General features: G+C 59.3%; 2 protein-coding genes across 2 annotated transcripts; both read left to right on the forward strand.

Moving 5' to 3' along the window:
* PML (PML nuclear body scaffold) lies at positions 1-6,459 on the forward strand. Its single transcript, XM_068203669.1, has 6 exons — positions 1-587; positions 3,715-4,292; positions 4,809-4,885; positions 4,964-5,122; positions 5,438-5,630; positions 6,344-6,459. Exons 1-6 carry the CDS (start codon positions 1-3, stop codon positions 6,424-6,426), a joined length of 1,677 nt encoding a protein of 558 aa, XP_068059770.1. The 3' UTR covers positions 6,427-6,459.
* Positions 6,460-12,678: 6,219 nt separating this feature from the next.
* ISLR2 (immunoglobulin superfamily containing leucine rich repeat 2) lies at positions 12,679-15,790 on the forward strand. The gene is made up of 2 exons (XM_068204352.1): positions 12,679-12,899; positions 13,611-15,790. The coding sequence occupies exon 2, from the start codon at positions 13,617-13,619 to the stop codon at positions 15,711-15,713; it is 2,097 nt and encodes a 698-aa protein (XP_068060453.1). The 5' UTR covers positions 12,679-12,899; positions 13,611-13,616; the 3' UTR covers positions 15,714-15,790.
* The last annotated feature ends 4,478 nt before the right edge of the window (positions 15,791-20,268 follow it).

Consider the following 20,268-nt stretch of genomic DNA (forward strand, 5'->3'; position numbering starts at 1 on the left):
ATGGAGACGGAACCGGAGGCAGAAGCGGCAGCGGAGCTTCTCGCGGAGCCGTGCCCCGCCGCGAGCACCCCCGTGCCGGCCTCCCCTCCCCGTCACCCCGCGGAGGGTGAGGGTGAGGATGAGGACGATGACGATTTCCAGTTCCTGCACTGCGACGGCTGCGGGCAGGACTCGGCGCGGCCGCGGCTGCTGCGCTGTCTGCACACGCTGTGCCCGGCGTGCCTGAGCGACACCAAGCAGTGCCCGCGCTGCCAGGCGGCCACGGCCGCGCCCGCCGTGGACAACCTGCTCTTCTGCAACCTGCGGAGCCGCCTGCAGCTCTGGCGGCAGATCCGCAGCGCCGGCGGGCCGGGCTGCGGCCGCTGCCGCGCCGAGGCGGCGCTGGTGTGGTGCGAGGAGTGCGAGGAGTTCCTGTGCGGGCGCTGCCTGGAGGAGCACCAGTGGTGGCACAAGAAGAAGGCGCACAGGGTGCGCAGGGTGGAGGAGCTGCGGGCGGGCTCGGCGCGCCAGTTCCTGGAGGACACGCGCAGCTCCTGCAGCCTCTTCTGCTCCAGCGGCAGCCACCCCGAGGAGAGCCGCGTGTGCAGGTGGGAGCACCTCGGGCCGGCCCCCGATGGGGGCGTGTGCCGAAATCTCCTCCTGGCCCCAAATCTTGTCCTGGCCCCAAAACTTGTCCTGGTCTCAAATCTTGTCATGACCCCGAATCTCCTCCTTACCCCAAATCTCCTCCTGGCCCCAAATCTTGTCCTGACCCTAAATCTTGTCCTGGCCCCAAACCTTATCCTGTCCCCAAAACTCATCCTGTCTCCAAATCTTGTCCTGTCATCAAATCTCATCCCATCTCCAAATCTCATCCCGGCCCCAGCCTCGTCCTGTCCTCAAATCTCACACTCCCCCAAACCTTGGCCTGTCCCCAGACATGGCCCCAAATCTTGTCCCATCCCCAAAACTTGTCCCATCCCCAAATCTCATCCCATCCCCAAAAATCCTGTCCCCAAACCTTGTCCTGTCCCCATACTCATTCTGCCCCCAAATCTCATCCTGTCCCCCAACCTTGTCCTGTCCTCAAATCTCACACTGTCCCCACACCTTGGCCTGTCTCCAAACATTGCCACGGCCCCAAATCTTGTCCTGTCCCCAAACTTCATCCCATCCCCGAATCTCATCCCATCCTGAAACCTCCTCCTGTCCCCGAACCTCGTCTTGTCCCCAAATCTTGTCCTGCCCCCAAACCTCATCCTGTCTCCAAAGCTCATCCCGTCCGCAAATCTCATCCTGTCCTCAGACTTCATCCTGTCCCCAAATCTCATCCTGTCCCCAAACCTCGTTCTGTCCCCAAATCACATCCCATCCCCCAACCTTGTCCTGTCCTCACACTGTCCCCACACCTTGGCCTGTCCCCAAACATTGCCATGGCCCCAAATCTTGTCCTGTCCCCAAACCTCATCCTGCCCCCAAAACTCATCCCATCCCCAAATTTCATCCTGCCCCCAAAACTTATGCTGTTCCCAAATCTCATCCTGTCTCCAAACCTCATCCTGTCCCCAAACCTCCCCATCCCCAAATCTCATCCTGTACCCAAATCTCACCACACTCTCAAATGTCCCACATCCCCAAACCTCGTCCTGTCCCCAGACTCATCATGTCCCCAAAGCTCGTTCTGCTCCCAAAACTCATGCTGTCCCCAAACCTCGTCCTCTCCCCAAACAGTGCTGTGACCCCAAATCTCATCCTGTCCCAAAATCTCACACTGTCCCCAAACCTCGTCTTGTCCCCGAATCCTGCCCTGCTCCAGGAGGTTTGGGGTGATGCTCCAGCCTGGAATGGGCAGGAGTGGGGTGAACCTAAATCTCGTCCTGTCCCAAAATGTCACACAGTCCCCAAATGTCATCCCGTAGCCAAACCTCATCCTGTCCCCAAATCCCCTGTCCCCAAATCCCCTGTCCCCAAAGCTCTGCCAATGGGATTTTGTCCCCATGTTTGGGGACTGGGGCAGTGACCCCACAGAGGCACAGAGGTGCCAGGGGAGCTCCGGTGGGGATCTGGGAAAGGCTCCAGAGGGGCTGGGCACTACCCAGCTGTCCTGGAATGGGCACTGACCACTGACCATCCCTGACCACTGACCATCCCTGAGCACCCCTGACCACTGACCATCACTGACCGCTGACCATCCCTGACCACTGACTGCTGACCACTAACCATCCCTGACCACTGACCATCCCTGATCACCCCTGACCACTGACCATCTCTGACTGCTGACCACTCACCATCTGACCATCACTGACCGCTGACCACTGACCATCCCTGACCACTGACCATCCCTGACCACCCCTGACCACTGACCATCACTGACCGCTGACCATCCCTGACCACTATCACTGACTGCTGACCACTGACCATCCCTGACCACTGACCATCCCTGACCACCCCTGACCACTGACCATCTCTGACTGCTGACCACTCACCATCTGACCATCACTGACCGCTGACCATCCCTGACCGCTGACCATCACTGACCGCTGACCACTGACCATCCCTGAGCACCCCTGACCACTGACCATCTCTGACCGCTGACCATCCCTGACCACTGACTGCTGACCATCACTGACTGCTGACCATCACTGACTGCTGACCACTGGCCATCACTGACCGCTGACCATCACTGACCATCCCTGACTGCTGACCATCTCTGACTGCTGACCACTGGCCATCACTGACCACTGACCATCACTGACCACCCCTGACCACTGACCATCTCTGACTGCTGACCACTCACCATCTGACCATCACTGACCGCTGACCATCCCTGACCGCTGACCATCACTGACCGCTGACCACTGACCATCCCTGAGCACCCCTGACCACTGACCATCTCTGACCGCTGACCATCCCTGACCACTGACTGCTGACCATCACTGACTGCTGACCATCACTGACTGCTGACCACTGGCCATCACTGACCGCTGACCATCACTGACCATCCCTGACTGCTGACCATCTCTGACTGCTGACCACTGGCCATCACTGACCACTGACCATCACTGACCACCCCTGACCACTGACCATCTCTGACTGCTGACCACTCACCATCTGACCATCACTGACCGCTGACCATCCCTGACCACTGACTGCTGACCATCACTGACTGCTGACCATCACTGACCACTGACATTCCCTGACCACTGACTGCTGACCACTGGCCATCACTGACCGCTGACCATCACTGACCATCCCTGACCACTGACCATCACTGACTGCTGACCACTGGCCATCACTGACTGCTGACCATCACTGACCATCCCTGACTGCTGACCATCCCTGACCACTGACCACTGACCATCACTGCTGACCCCTGTCCATCCCTGACCCCTGTCCATCCCTGACCTCTGTCCATCACTGACCACTGACCATCACTGACCATCACTGACCATCGCTGACAGCAGACCATCCCTGACCAATGTCCATCCTGACCTCCACCTCTGTCCATCCCTGACCTCTGTCCATCCCTGCCCCGCATCCATCACTGACCATCACTGACCACTGACCATCGCTGACCGTAGACCATCCCTGACCAGTGTCCATCCCTGCCCCGCGTCCATCCCCCCATCCCGGTATCCCGGAGCCGCTCCCGGCCGTACCCAGCCCCGCGTGGCCGCGCTGTCACCCCTCCTGCTGCCCCCGCTCCCTGACGCCACCCGTGTGTCCCCCCGGCAGCATCTACTGCCCGCGCTGCGAGCGTGCTCTGTGCTGTCCGTGCGCGCTGCTGGACACCGGCCACGCTCCGTTCCGCGACCTGCGCGCCGAGAGCCGCCGGCGCCAGGACGAGCTGCACTCGCTGCGCCGCGACCTGCGGCGGCTCCGCCGCGCCTTCGAGGCGGCCGCGGTGCGGCTGCGGGGCGAGACGGCGCGGCGGGAGGAGCAGCGGGAGCAGCTGCGGGAGCGCGTCCGCGCCAGCGCCGAGCGCCTGCAGGAGCTGGTGCGCAGCGAGGCGGAGGAGCTGCGGGCGCTGCTGGAGGCGCGGCCGGAGCGCGGCCGGAGCGCGCTGGCGGAGGAGCTGCGCGGCGCCGAGGGGACGCTGCTGCGGCTGGAGGCGGCCGAGCGGCTGGTGGAGAGGCTGGGGCGCTACGGCGGCGAGCAGGAGCTCATGGACATGCAGCCCTTCGTCAAGGGCGCGCTGCTGGAGCTGCGGCGGCTGCGGCCGCCCCAGCCCCCCGAGCTCCGAGAGCCCCCCGACATCACCGAGTGCCGGGTGCGGCTGCGGGCGCTGGTGGAGCGCGTCACGGGGCGGCCAGGTGAGGGCTGGGCCGGGCCGGGATGGGCCGGGATGGGCCGGGATGGGATGGGATGGGATGGGGTGGGATGGGATGGGCCGGGGAGGGAGCGCGGGGTTTGGTCGGCTGCAAAGCGCCCTCTGTGAGCAGGGGCAGCGCTGGATTCTTCTTCTTTGTCTCCTTCTCTTCTTTTTCTTCTTCTCCTTCTTTTTCTTCTTCTTTTTTTTCTTCTCCTTTTCCTCCCCCTACTCCTTCCCCTTCTTCTCCTTGTTCTCCTCCTCGTTCTCTTCCCCCATTTCCCTGCTCTGGCTCCTCACCCCCCCCGGAACTGGGATTTGCTCCGTTGTTTTTGTGGAGCCCCTTTGGGTGTCCCCGATCCCGGTGACAATGGGGATGCTCATTCCCAGCTCCCCGGAGCCTCTCAAGCTCCCGGGGCCACCCCAATCCAGAGGGAAGGGGTTCAGAACTGCCGGGCGGGATTTTCCTGGCTCCAGAGGCTCCGGTTTGGGATCTCATCCCAGTTTTCTCTGTCCCCAGATGTTCCCGAGGTTGAGGTGACCCTGGAGAACAACCTGGTGAGACATCGGGGTGCTCCTGCCCCATCCCAAACCCACGCTCTCCTCCCTTAGAAATTCCCACATCCCACCGGGCACTGCTCCACCCCTGGGCAATTCCGTGACCATGGCACCCAGACCCATCCCAACCCCCTCGTGCCTCAGTTTCCCCATTCCCGAGGGTGTTCCCGCCCCTCCACTGGGATCCAAATCCATCCTAACTCCCCACTCTTCCCGCAGGAAGATCCCAAACCCAACAGCGTCTCCCCCGGCCTTGAGGAGATCCACGTGGAGCAGGTGAGGCCCATCCAGGGGGGATCCGCTGGGATCCAGGTGTTCCCACCCCAATCCGAATCCCAATCCCAATCCCACCCCAACCCCAATCCCACCCCAATTCCCATCCCAATCCCAATCCCAATCCTAATCCCAATCCTACTCTAATACCACCCCAATTCCAATCCTAATCAAAATCCCAATTCCCATTCCAATCCCACCCCAATCCCAATTCCAATCCCAATTCCCACCCCAATCCCAATTCCCACCCCAATCCCAATCCCACCCCAACCCCAATCCCACCCCAATCCCACCCTGATCCTGATCCCGCTTTTCCAGCCTGTCCCGCTGTGCTGCTGGACGACGCGGCCGCTGTCCGGTGTGGAGCGGGGCAGCCAGGTGTCCCCCAAGATCCTGAAGCTGGAATGTGACCACGAGCCAGGCCCCAGCCACCCCAAATCCCAGTGGGAATTCCAGACGGAGCCCGGCCCCTCCACGGCACCGCACAACTGCGCCCGTGCCGGTGATGCAGGTGGGCTCCGGGAACGGCTCCGTCCCCGTTATCCCGCTTGTCCCCATCCCCTGGGATCCTTCCCGGCCTTTCTGCACCCCCATTCCATGGGAGTCTTGGCCACGGATGGGGATGATGTAGATCCATGGGGTGAGGGATCCGTGGAGTGAAGGATCCATGGGGTGAAGGATCCGTGGGGTGAAGGAACCGTGGGGTGAAGGATCCATGGAATTCAGGGTCTATGGGGTGAGGGATCCATGGGATGAAGGATCCATGGGATGAGGGATCCATGGGTGAGGGATCCATGGGTTGAGGGAACCATGGGGTGAAGGATCCATGGGGTGAGGGATCCGTGGGGTGAGGGATCCCTGGAGTGAAGGATCCATGGGGTGAAGGATCCGTGGGGTGAAGGAACCGTGGGGTGAAGGATCCATGGAATTCAGGGTCTATGGGGTGAGGGATCCATGGGATGAAGGATCCATGGGATGAGGGATCCATGGGTGAGGGATCCATGGGTTGAGGGAACCATGGGGTGAGGGATCCATAGAATTTGGGGATCCATGGGGTGAGGGATCCGTGGAGTGAAGGATCCATGGAACTCAGGGATCCATGGGGTGAGGGATCCCTGGAATTCAGGATCCATGGAGTCACCATCATTCCAGGAGTTGGTTCTGGGTGCAAAGCTCGGGAACGTTGATCCCGTGGGATCCGGAATTTTGGGGTTTCCCTTGCAGAGGGCGGCAGCATCATCATCTGCAGCTCGGACGACAGCGACGAGGACACTGTGGTGGTGACGGTGACACCGGAGCCATGCTGACATCCCATGGGATCATCCCGCAATTCCCGCAATTCCCAGCCTCCCATTCCCAGATTTCCGCTTGGGCTTTCCTCTTCTTGGCCAATCCCAAATTTATTCCTGGACTGAGCCTCCAGTGTTCCGGAGCGGCCCCAAATCTGGCCGGGATCTGCTGGGATCTCCCCTTCGAGGATCTGAGGTTCCCTGGGAATGTTCTCCTCTGAAATCACATCTGGCTTGATCCCAAAATAAAATTTGGGATGGGAGTTGGGATCTGTGCTGGCCAATCCCGTTCTCAAGCCCCCCCAAAGGTGGGGAGATGATCCCAACAGTGGGATCCCCCTCTGGGATTCCCCATCAGCACTTGAAGCAGGGAATTCCTTGGGATTGGGATGGGGATTGGGATTAGGATTGGGATCGGTTTTCCAATGTAATGAGGGATTAAAATCCCGGGTTTTTTATGTCTCCCCTCAATAAATTTGCTCCGGGATAAAATTCCAGCCCTGCTTTTCCTAGTCCCTCCCAAGCAGAGAGAAAATCGGGAATTCTGGGGTAAAACCTGACCCCGCTCCCTGCTCCTGGCACCGATCCCAGTGTTTCAGGGATGGGAGAGATCCCTGAGGACAAGGAGAGATCCCAGGGATAAAATCCCCACATTCCATGGGTGGAGGAGCCTGTTCCAGTCACATTCCCACAAATCTGGGGCTGCCGGGAAAGAAGGAAAAGGAAATTCCATTTCCCAGGAAAAGGCTGCGGGATTGTCCTGAGGAAAAACAGCAAATGAATTCGGGGCTCTGCTTTTATACTGGATCCCAGGGGTTTTTTTTGGGACACCCCAAGTTCCAGGAATGTTTCCATGGCTTAAATTTCCCAGGATTTGAGCATTCCTGTCTCAATCCTGGCTGGATTTGGAATTCCCAGATCCCATTTTTGGGACACCCCCACTCCAGGAATGTTTTCCATGGATTCAATTACCGGGATTTGACCTGCCTGGATTTGGGATTCCCAGATCCAATTTTTGGGGTTCCTCGCTCCAAGAATGTTTCCCCTGGATTCAATTCCTGTTCCTCGCTCCCAAGGTTGCCCGATCCAGCCCCAGGCCACCAGCCAGGATTGGGATCCCTTTTCCTGCTTTTTCCAGGACTCTGGGGACATGGGGACACCGGGGTGGCACCTGGCCCTGCCCCCATCCCGGCCTTTGGGATTCCTGGTTGGAGCCGGGAATTCCGGAATTCCTCAGCATCAAGGGTATCTCCAAAGGTGACATTATCTGGGGAATGTGGGGTCACAGAGAGACCCCAAAATCCCCATGCCAGCCCCTTTTCCCAGGATGGCCTGGGGGTGGTGACACAGGGTGTCCAATGGAGGTGGCACTGGGTGTCCCCATGGAGGTGGCACTGGGTGTCCCCATGGTGGTGGCACTGAGTGTACCCATGGAGGTGGCACTGCTGTGCCCAGTGTCCCCATGGAGGTGGCCCGGGGTGTCCCCATGGAGGTGGCACTGGGTGTCCCGCGGTGGTGGCACTGGGTGTCCCCATGGAGGTGGCACTGGGTGTCCCGTGGTGGTGGCACTGGGTGTCCCCATGGAGGTGGCACTGGGTGTACCCATGGAGGTGGCCCTGGGTGTCCCCATGGAGGTGGCACTGGGTGTCCCCATGGAGGGGGCCCTGGGTGTCCCGCGGTGGTGGCAGTGGGTGTCCCCATGGATGTGGCCCTGGGTGTACCCATGGTGGTGGCACTGGGTGTCCCGTGGTGGTGGCACTGCGTGTCCCCATGGAGGTGGCACTGGGTGTCCCCGTGGTGGTGGCACTGGGTGTCCCATGGAGGTGGCCCTGGGTGTCCCGTGGTGGTGGCACTGGGTGTCCCCATGGAGGTGGCACTGGGTGTACCCATGGAGGTGGCACTGGGTGTACCCATGGAGGTGGCCCTGGGTGTCCCCATGGAGGTGGCACTGGGTGTACCCATGGAGGTGGCCCTGGGTGTCCCCATGGAGGTGGCACTGGGTGTACCCATGGAGGTGGCCCTGGGTGTCCCATGGAGGTGGCACTGGGTGTACCCATGGAGGTGGCCCTGGGTGTCCCATGGAGGTGGCACTGTGTGTCCCGTGGTGGTGGCAGTGGGTGTCCCCATGGAGGTGGCCCTGGGTGTCCCCATGGAGGTGGCACTGGGTGTACCCATGGAGGTGGCCCTGGGTGTCCCATGGAGGTGGCACTGTGTGTCCCGTGGTGGTGGCAGTGGGTGTCCCCATGGAGGTGGCCCTGGGTGTCCCGTGGTGGTGGCACTGGGTGTCCCCATGGAGGTGGCACTGGGTATCCCGTGGTGGTGGCAGTGGGTGTCCCCATGGAGGTGGCACTGAGTGTCCCCATGGTGGTGGCACTGAGTGTACCCATGGAGGTGGCACTGGGTGTCCCGTGGTGGTGGCCCTGGGTGTCCCGTGGTGGTGGCACTGCGTGTCCCCATGGAGGTGGCCCTGGGTGTCCCGTGGTGGTGGCAGTGGGTGTCCCCATGGAGGTGGCCCTGGGTGGCAGTCGCGTGGCGCGGGCGGTGTTGCCGAGCGGGGCTGGCTGTGACAAGGCAGTGCCACCACCAGGTGTCCCCCTTGCACAGCGGCTCGCGGGCTGGCGCTGCTCTGGGGACAATGACACGTGTGACACTGACCTGGTGACACGGGGACCCGGTGACACTGACACGGGGATCCGGTGACACTGACACTCTGACACTGTGACATTGATACTGTGACACGTGTGACACTGTGACACGTGTGACACTGTGACACGTGTGACACTGACCCTGTGACCCTGACCCTGTGACACTGACACAGTGACACTGACAGTGTGATACTGACACGGTGACACTGACAGTGTGACAGTGACAGTGTGACAGTGACATGGTGAAACTGACCCTGTGACACTGACAGTGTGACACTGATGACACTGACCGGGTGACAGTCACATGTCTAACACTGACCCTATGACACTGACTCTGTGACACTGACACGGTGACATTGACATGGTGACACTGACACAGTGACACTGACCCTGTGACACTGACCCTGTGACACTGACACGGTGACACTGACCCTGTGACACTGATGACACTGACAGGGTGACAGTCACATGTCACCCTGTGACACTGACCCTGTGACACTGACACGGTGACACTGACACAGTGACACTGACCCTGTGACACTGACACGGTGACACTGACAGTGGGATGCTGATGTCCCTGACACGGTGACAGTCACTTGTCTGACACTGACCCTGTGACACTGACACGGTGACACTGACAGTGTGACACTGACGCGGTGACTCTAACATGGTGACATTGACAGTGTGACACTGATTACACTGACAGGGTGACAGTCACATGTCACCCTGTGACACTGACACGGTGACACTGACACGGTGACATTGACATGGTGACACTGACACAGTGACACTGACCCTGTGACACTGACCCTGTGACACTGACACGGTGACACTGACAGTGTGACACTGACGCGGTGACTCTAACATGGTGACATTGACAGTGTGACACTGATTACACTGACACGGTGACAGTCACATGTCACCCTGTGACACTGACCCTGTGACACTGACACGGTGACACTGACAGTGTGACACTGACGCGGTGACTCTGACATGGTGACGCTGACAGTGTGACACTGATGACACTGACAGGGTGACAGTCACATGTCTGACACTGACCCTGTGACACTGACACGGTGACACTGGGGACACGGACGCAGTGTCACTGCCATTGTCACACTGCCATTTGTCACGTGCCCACCCGGAGCCCCTGGGGGGCGGTGGCAGGGCCGGGAGTGGGGGAGGGGAGGGAGGGGAGAGGGAGGGAAGAGGGCGAAGGAGGAGGCGAGAGAAGGGAGAAGGGGGAGAGAGGGGAGGGAGGGGAGGGAGAGGGAGGGAGAGGGAGGGGGGACGGAAAGGAGGGAGAAGGGTGGGAGGGGGAGCTTACCCAAAGGATCAGGAGGTTATTCCCTATCCCACAGTGATCCCAAAGGATCAGGACATTATTCCCTATCCGACAGTGATCCCAAAGGGTCAGGATGCTATTCCCGATCCCACAGTGATCCCAAAGGATCAGGACATAATTCCCAATCCCACAGTGATCCCAAAGGATCAGGATGTTATTCCCAAACCCACAGCGATCCCAAAGGATCCAGGACATAATTCCCAATCCCACAGTGATCCCAAAGGATCAGGACATTATTCCCAATCCCACAGCGATCCTAAAGGATCCAGGACAGAATTCCCAATCCAGCAGCAATCCCAAAGGATCAGGATGTAATTCCCAATCCAGCAGTTATTCCAAAGGATCCAGGGCTATTATTCCTGATGTTCACAAAATCTCGGGCTGTGGGATCAGGATCAGCTTGTCCTTGCCCCAGTCCTGCCCCAAAACTCATTGATCCAAAAAATGAAGCTAGCACTTCCATCCATCCATCATCCATCCATCCATCCTCCATTCATCCATCATTCATCCATCCATCCATCATCCATCCATCATCCATCCATCCATCCTCCATTCATCCATCATTCATCCATCCATCCATCATCCATCCATCCATCATCCATCCATCATCCATCCATCCATGCTCCATCCATCCATCCATCATCCATCCATCCATCCTTCATCCATCATCCATCCATCATCCATCCATCCATCCTTCATCCATCATCCATCCATCCATCCATCCATCCATCCATCATCCATCCATCCATCCATCCTTCATCCATCATCTATCCATCATCCATCCATCCATCCTTCATCCATCATCCATCCATCATCCATCCATCCATCCTTCATCCATCATCCATCCATCATCCATCCATCCATCCTTCATCCATCATCCATCATCCATCCATCATCTATCCATCATCCATCCATCCATCTATCCATCCACCATCTATCATCCTTCATCCATCCATCATCCATCATCCATCCATCATCCATCCGTCCATCCATCCATCCATCCATCCATCATCCATCATCCATCCATCCGTCCGTCCGTCCGTCCATCCATCCATCATCCGTCATCCATCCATCCATCCATCATCCATCCATCCGTCCATCCGTCCGTCCGTCCATCCATCCATCATCCGTCATCCATCCATCCATCATCCATCATCCATCCATCCGTCCGTCCGTCCGTCCGTCCATCCATCCATCATCCGTCATCCATCCATCCATCCATCCATCATCCATCCATCCATCCATCCATCCGTCCGTTCATCCATCCATCCTTCATCCATCATCCATCCATCCGTCCATCATCCATCCATCCATCCTCCATCATCCTTCATCCCTCATCCATCCATCCATCATCCATCCATCATCCATCCATCATCCATCCATCCATCCATCATCCATCCATCCATCCATCCGTCCGTCCGTCCGTCCATCATCCATCGTCCATCATCCATCCATCCGTCCGTCCGTCCATCCATCCTTCATCCATCATCCATCATCCATCCATCCATCCATCCATCCATCCGTCCATCCATCCATCATCCATCATCCATCATCCATCCCTCCATCCCTTGGCATGGATTGTTTGGAATGAGGCCTGTGGCGGCAGGCACAGCTGGGGGCGGGGCCGCTCTCTGTCGCGACTCAGCCGTGTCGCCGACACCGGGAGGAGCCGCTCGTCCCCGCCAGTCCCCGCCGAGCCCCCCCGGCCCTCGCCGCTGGCCGCGGGGCGGGGATGGCGGGATCGGGGTCGGGAAGGGAAAGGAGGGAATCGATCCCCGCCCCGATCGGGATCGATGCCGTGCCCCGGTCGATGGTTCCTGCCCCGGGGCTCGGGGGCACCGCTCCCTGGATCCCGCTTTTCCCGGGGAGGATCGCTCCGGGGCGGCATGCGGGAGCCGCGTCCCCCCGCTCCCGTCCCCGTCCTCCCTCCCGCATCAAGCGGCTGCACGGGCCGCTGGAATTCCCGCATGGATTGGGAATAGCGGCACGGGAGGCTCCGACCTTCTTCTCCTCTATCCTCCGAGGGATGCGCGGGCGGGACGCGGGGAGCCGCGCCCCGACGGCATCGCCACCGCTCCGGGGGAAAACCGGCAACTGCACAGCGGCGGCGGAGCGGCAGAGAACGCCCGCGGGCCGAGCAGCACCGGCGGCTCCGCGTCTTTTTTGGGGTTATTTCTGTATTCTCGGGGGGGTACCGGCGGCGCGGGAGCGGCCGCGGGCGGCGCCGGCCGGGGGGGGTGGGTGGGTGGGTGGTGGGCTGGGAGAAGGAAGGGGGTGGCGAGCGGGCGGAGGGGGAGGCTGGCAGAAATGCAAATCGCTGCCTCTCGCTGTGCCTCGGCAGCCCAGAGCCCGCACGGCCCCGCCGCCGCTCGCAGCTCAGCCCCGGCAGGCGCGGGGGCAGCGGGCGGGGTCCCCCCGGTCCCCCCGCCCCTCGGCCGGCTGGCAGGAGGATGAGGAGCGCCGGGAAGGGCTGAGGGTGGCGGAGAGGCACCTAGGAAAGGGTGAGTGGCGGGGGACAGAGCGACAGGGGGACAGGAGAGGGGGAGTAGGGCGGGGATGAAGTAGGGAGAGACGGGGAAGCGAGGGAGGGAAGAGCTGGAAGGGAGAGAGAGGAGAGGGAAGCGAAAGAAATAATTGGGGAAGGAGGGATGAAAGCAGAGGATAAAGAAAATGGAGGTTAATTAGTTGGTTATTTCGGGAGGGGGAGTGGGCGAGGAAAAACCAGATAGAACCGAGAAAAATAAAGTGAGAAGGGTGGGAAGAGCCGTCTGGGAAAGGGAGAAGGAAAAGCCTGATCCAGCCAGGAAAAAGAGAGTGAGAAGGGTAGGAAGAGCCGGGAAGGGGAGAGGGAAGGAAAACGCGATCGAGCCGGGAAAAAGAGTGAGAAGGGTGGGAAGAGCTCCCGGGAAGGGGAGGAAAGGAAAACCCGATCGAGCCGGGAAATAGAGTGAGAAGGGTGGGGAGAGCCGGCCAGGGAGGAGGGAAGGAAAACCTGCTGGAGCAGAGAAAAAGAGAGCGAGAAGGGTGGGAAGAGCCGCCGGGAAGGGGAGGAAAGCGGGGGAGAGTGCGAGGAGGGGATGCGCGAGAGGCAGCGGGCGGCAGCCGGGGGGAGCCGGGCACAGACAATGGGGCGCGGCCCCGCCGCCTCCACCTCCCGCCGGCGGGCGGGGCCGGGGCGCGCTGGCGCTGAGCCCCGCGCTGTCCCCTGTCAGGGGGACATGGCCCCGCTGCTGGCACTGCTGCTGGCGGCCCTGCTGGGCTCGGGCCGGGCGTGCCCGGAGCCGTGCGCTTGCGTGGACAAGTACGCGCACCAGTTCGCCGACTGCGCCTACAAGGAGCTGCAGGCCGTGCCCGCGGGGCTGCCCTCCAACGTGACCACCCTGAGCCTGTCAGCCAACAAGATCAGCTCGCTGCCCCGCGGCGCCTTCGCCGAGGTGACCCAGGTGAGCTCGCTGTGGCTGGCGCACAACGAGATCGCCACCATCGAGCCCGGCGCGCTGGCCGTGCTGGCGCAGCTCAAGAACCTGGACATCAGCCACAACCAGATCGTGGAGTTCCCCTGGCGGGACCTGCGCAACCTGAGCGCGCTGCAGCTGCTCAAGATGAACAACAACCGCATGGCGCTGGTGCCGCCCGACGCCTTCCACACACTCAAGGACCTGCGCTCGCTGCGCATCAACAACAACCGCTTCGCCACGCTGGCCGAGGGCATCTTCGACTCGCTGGGCTCGCTGTCGCACCTGCAGATCTACAACAACCCCTTCGAGTGCTCCTGCGCGCTGCGCTGGCTGAAGCGCTGGATGGAGAGCACGCTCATCTCCATCCCCGAGAAGGACTCCATCGCCTGCGCGCTGCCCGAGCGCCTGCGCGGCGTGCCGCTGGCCAAGCTGCCCGAGCTGCCCTGCGCCGCGCCCGCCGTGAGCCTCAGCTACTCACCCGAGCTGGATGCAGCCGAGCTGCCCGACGGCCTCACGCTGAGCCTGCACTGCGCCGCCAGCGGCTCGCCGCCGCCCGAGCTGCGCTGGAAGATCCGCACGGCTGGCCAGAGCTTGGAGCTCGGCGGGAGTGGCCCGGAGAGCGCGGCCAAGGAGGCGCCACGGCCGGAGCCCGAGCGCTTCGTGGTGTTCAAGAACGGCACCTTGGTGATCCCGCGCCTGAGCAAGCGCGAGGAGGGCACCTACACCTGCGTGGCCACCAACGAGGTGGGCAGCAACCACTCCTCGGTCAATGTGGCTGTGGCGGGCGCACAGAAATACCCGCCGGCGCCCGGCGGCGACCCGCTGGGCGGCAAGGGGCAGGTGGGCGACAAGAAACCCGATGCCGAGGCGGCCAAGAACAGCGTGCTGACCCCAGAGGAGAGGGGCAAAGCGCTGGGCCCCACCCGGCAGAGCCGGCCCGGCTCGGCAGCGGGGCCGGAGCCTGAGGGCCAGGGCCGGGTCCCAGTGGAGCCGCCGGGCCTGGAGAAGAAGTGCGGCTCCTTGGCGGGCGGCCCCAAGTACATCTCCAACCACGCCTTCAACCAGAGCGGCGACTTCAAGCGGCACAGCTTCGATCTGGGCGTCATCGCCCTGGATGTGGCCGAGCGCGACGCCCGTGTGCAGCTGACGCCCACTGAGCCCGGCGGGGGCCACCTGGGCATGCTCTACCTGTGCCAGCAGGGCCGCCAGGGCCACGCCCTGCTGCAGTGGTCGCAGATAGAGGCAGGCGTGAACTCCTACTGGTTCCAGGGCCTGAGCCCCGGCACCAACTACTCGGTGTGCCTGAGCTCGCCGGGCGAGGATTGCCGGGTGCAGGTGGTGTTCACCACCAAGAAGGAGATCCCATCGCTCATCATCATCGTGGTGGTCAGCATCTTCCTGCTGCTGCTGGCCACGCTGCCGCTGCTGGGCGCCACGTGGTGCCACCTGCTCGCCAAGCTGCAGGCCAAGCCCTACAAGCTGATCATGAAGGCGCAGAACCCCGACCAGATGGAGAAGCGCATGGCCGCCGACTTCGACCCCCGCGCCTCCTACCTGGAGTCAGAGAAGAACTTCGGTCCCGGCGAGGCCGAGGCCGAGGAGGAGGAGGAGGAGGAGGATGAGGAGACGGGGGATGAAGAAGGAGCGAGGTGGCGGCGCGGGAGGGAGGGGGACGGCGCGGCGGAGCTGGAGCGGGAGGAGAGCGTGGCCGCCAGCTCCATGGCGGAGTCGCAGTCCAAGGGCGGCGCCGAGGAGTTCGAGGTGCGCTCCGAGTACAGCGACAAGCTGCCGCTGGGCGCCGAGGCCGTCACCATCTCCCCGGAAATCAACGGCAACTACCGGCAGCGGCCCCGCTGAGCCCCCCGAACCCCCCGGCCCCCGCTCCCCATCCCCGCTCCGCCCGGGAAAAACCTCCGGGAACGAGCAGAGCCATCCCCGCCTCTCCTCCCCCTCCTCCCCCTTCTCCTTCTCGCCCGGTGCCGCCGGGATGAGCCTCCCACGATTTCGTTTCCATTTCGGGCAACAACGATTCCCTCTCCCCCGCCTCCCTCCGCCGCCCGCCAGCCCCGCGCTCGCTTTCCCCTCCGAGGAAAAAAACGAAAAAACCCCGAGAAAACGGCTAAAAGCAAAAAGCCCGATAGCCCCAAATTCTCTTTGCTGGAATCGGTTCAGTCCCCGCCGCTCCTCGGTGCCCGGTGAGTCCCCTCTGCTCCCCGGTTCTCTCCTATCGAGCCCGGAGCGGTCCCCTCCGCTCCCCGGTGGGTGAGCACCGTGCTCCGGCGCATCCCGATTTTCCCCGGCGGGTGCCGACATTCCCGGTCCCCGCTGCTCCCGGGAGTTTTTCCCGCTCCACGATGGATTCCGGGGCTCCTTGGTCCCCGCCACTCGCGGGCGGTGCTCCCCGCGCCTCGGTGGGTGCCGACATTCCCGGTCCCCGCCGCTCCCGGGCGGTTCTCTCCAGACCCCGATGGATATTGGTGCTCCCCGGTCCCCGCCACTCCCGTTCCCGGTGGGTCCCGGTTCTCCTGGTCCCCGCCACTCCCGTTCCCGGTGGGTCCCGGTTCTCCTGGTTCCCTCCACTCCCGTTCCCGGTGGGTCCCGGTTCTCCTGGTCCCCGCCACTCCCGTTCCCGGTTGATCCCTCTCTCCCCGTTCAGCACCGAATGAGCCGGAACAGCTCCGAGCCCACCAAGGTGCCGGGGGCTCCCCAGTCCGCGATCCGCGATCCCCAATCCCCAGTCCCCGGTCCCCAGCCCCCGATGCCCGGTCCCCGTCCCCTCCCCTCGGTGTGTTTTGGGTAGAGTAGCCTTGTAGCCAAGTGTGTGTGCCGCAGACGCGCCCGGAGCCGGCGGCCGAGGTCGCCACGGTGGCCACGGTGGCTGCCAGCCCGCTCGCCGCTCGCCCCGGTGCCGCGGAGAGCCGCGGGCGCTTTCTCTGCGCGCTTCTGTCCGTGACGAGTCAATAAAAGGGATTGAAAGTGGAGCCGCCTCCGTGCTTGGGGGGAAAAACCGGGATTTTGTCCCCAGGGCGGGGAGGGGACAGCCAGCAGGTGGCACCGCCACAGCCACCTCCTTTTATGTGCTGTCCCATTTTGTTAATACCCTAAAAACATCCATTCATTTTTTCCGGCCATAAAGCAGGCGCGGAAATCGCGAACGGAATCGCCCAAATCCATTAAATCTTCCCTATAAATTCACCCCGGAGGGAAGAAAAAAAGGAATTCCATTTCCCCCCGGTGAGCATCGGAATCCGCTGGAGCAAGGAAACATCCCACAGATGTGTTTTTTCCACCGTTTTATGGATCATTTTCTATCATTTTCTAGATCATGCTCTATCATTTTAATTATCATTTCTGTCGTTTTTATATAATTCATTTCGTTTTAGATATGCTTTCTATCATTTTAGAGATGTTTTTATTATTTTCTATATGATTCCTATCATTTTAGAGATATTTTATCTATCATTTTATCTGTAGCTTATTTAAGTTTTGATGGAATTTCTACAATCCCCGCGTCTCTTTTTTTGTAAAAAAACACCCCAAACCTTGCTCTTTTTTTGCCTTTTTCTCCACAAATTCTTCTCCCTGCCGCTGCCACCTCAGTTCCCAAGCACTCCCAGCACTCATCCCAAAATTCCTGCTGGATTTCTGCTCCCAGTCCCATCCCATCAATGAAATCCCCCCCTGGCAAACCAACATTCCTTTCTCCAGGGGAAAAAAATGCCCAAATTCCCCCAAAATTCCCCCAAAATCCCCCCAGTTCCGGGAATCCGAGGCTGCTCCAGGTGTTCGGATCTGCCTGGCAGAGCCTGGATATTCCCATAATCGTGGATATTCCCATAATTAATTGTGAATATTCCCATAATTGTGGATATTCCTATAATTGTTGACATGCCCATAATTGTGGATGTTCTCATAATTAATCATGAATATTCCCATAATTGTTGACATTCCCATAATTGTGAATATCTCCATAATTGTTGATATTCCCATAATTATTGACATTCCCATAACTGTGGATATTATAATAATTAATTGTTGCCATTCCCACAATTGTTGACATTCCCATAATTGATTGTGAATATTCCCATAATTGTGGATATTCCCATAATTAATTGTGAATATTCTCATAATTGTTGACATTCCCATAACTGCTGACATTCCCATAATTGTGGATATTCCCATAATTGTTGACTTTCCCATAATTGATTGTGAATATTCCCATAATTGTGGATATTCCCATAATTAATTGTGAATATTCCTATAACTGTTGACATTCCCATAATTGTTGACATTCCCATGATTGTGAATACCTCCATAAATGCTGACATTCCTATAATTAATTGTGAATATTCCCATAATTGTGCATATTCTCATAATTAATTGTGAATATTCCTATAATTGTGAATATTCCCATAATTGTTGACATTCCCATAACTGTGGATATTATCATTAATTGTGAATATTCCCATAATCGTGGATATTCCCATGATTGTGAATATCTCCATAATTGTTGATACTCCCATAATTGTTGATATTCCCATAATTAATTGTGAATATTCCCATAATTGTTGATGTTCCCATGATTGTGAATATCTCCATAATTGCTAATAGTCCCATAATTGTGGATATTCCCGTAATTGAGCGTCGCGCTCGGGAGTCACGGCGGGAATGGAAAAGAACAATCATCCCAGCTGCCTTTAATTAGGGAACGTGGATTCCCGGGAATCTGGGATGAGGCGGGGATTTGCTGCTCTCCAGGAGGGCACCAATGAAGGCGGGGTGGGGGTGGTGATCTGCATTTCTCCTTGAAAAAATTCCTGCTGGGAATGGTTCAAGCATCCATGGAGTGCTCGCAATTCCCAAAAATCCTCCGGTTTTATCCCCACGGCTGGAATGAGCGGGGAGCTCACGAGGAAATTCCAGACCCGCAGCAGGAATGGCCCAGTTTGACCAGTTGGGAATTCCCAGTTTGACCAGTTTGGAATGTCCCAATTTGAGCAGTCGGGATTTCCCAGTTCAACGAGTCAGGATTTCCCAGTTTGAGCAGTCGGGATTTCCCAGTTTGACCAGTTGGGAATGTCCCAGTTTGACCAGTTGGGATTTCCCAGTTTGACCAGTTGGGAATGTCCAGTTTGACCAGTTTGGAATGTCCCGGTTTGAGCAGTTGGGATTTCCCAGTTTGACCAGTTGGGATTTCCCAGTTTGACCAGTTGGGAATTCCCTGTTTTGACCAGTTGGGATTTCCCAGTTTGACCAGTTTGGGGTGGACAGTGCTTGTTCCCATTCCCTTGTGGGAACTGAGGGATGAAATCTCCACAATCCCAGATTTCCGACCTTTTCTCAGGAATTCTCCGCAGGGACATGCGGAGGTGGCGCCGGGGACATCCCTGGTGCCATCCCCTGTCACATCCCCCGGTGCCATCCCCGGTGCCATCCCTGCATTCGGGAATTTCCTCCTGCCTCCTGACCCAGTCCCCAGCCCCACAACTCCTCTGTGGGGTCACCTCGCCACCCCATGTCCCCAAAGCCTGTCCCCAAATGCTGTCCCAAATCCCTGTCCCCAAAGCCTGTCCCCGAAGCCTGTCCCCAAAACCTGACCCCAAACCCTAACTCCAAACCATGACCCCAAATCGTATCCTCGCCCCATGTCCCCAAACTCTGTCCCCAGACACTGACCCCAAACCGTGTCCCCAAAACATGCCCCCAAATGCTGTCCCCAATCCATGTCCCCACCCTATGTCCCCAAAGCCTGACCCCAAAGCCTGTCCACACCATTGTCCCCAAAACTTGAACACAAACCCTGACCCCAAACCCTGTCCCCACCCTCGCCCCAGACACTGACCCCAAACCCTGACCCCAAACCCTGTCCCCAAAACCTGACCCCATACACTGACCCCAAAACCTGACCCCATACACTGACCCCAAACCCTGTCCCCAATCCCTGTCCCCAAAACCTGGCCCCATACACTGACCCCAAACCCTGTCCCCAAAACCTGACCCCATACACTGACCCCAAACCCTGTCCCCAATCCCTGTCCCCAAAACCTGGCCCCATACACTGACCCCAATCCCTGTCCCCAAAACCTGACCCCATACACTGACCCCAAACCCTGTCCCCAATCCCTGTCCCCAAAACCTGGCCCCATACACTGACCCCAATCCCTGTCCCCAAAACCTGACCCCATACACTGACCCCAAACCCTGTCCCCAAAACCTGACCCCATACATTGACTCCAAACCCTGTCCCCAATCCCCGATCCCAAACCCTGTCCCCAGTCCCTGACCCCAAACCCTGTCCCCAGACAGGGTTTTGGGGGATTCTGGGATACAGGGAATTGGGGTGATGAGGTTTTAGGGGATTTTGGGGGACAGGGAATTGGGGGTGGTGGGTTTTTGGGCTGTTTGAAGGGGC

The sequence above is a fragment of the Anomalospiza imberbis genome, chromosome 13 (genome assembly GCF_031753505.1).
Source record: "Anomalospiza imberbis isolate Cuckoo-Finch-1a 21T00152 chromosome 13, ASM3175350v1, whole genome shotgun sequence".
In the NCBI taxonomy this organism is placed as follows: domain Eukaryota; kingdom Metazoa; phylum Chordata; class Aves; order Passeriformes; family Viduidae; genus Anomalospiza; species Anomalospiza imberbis.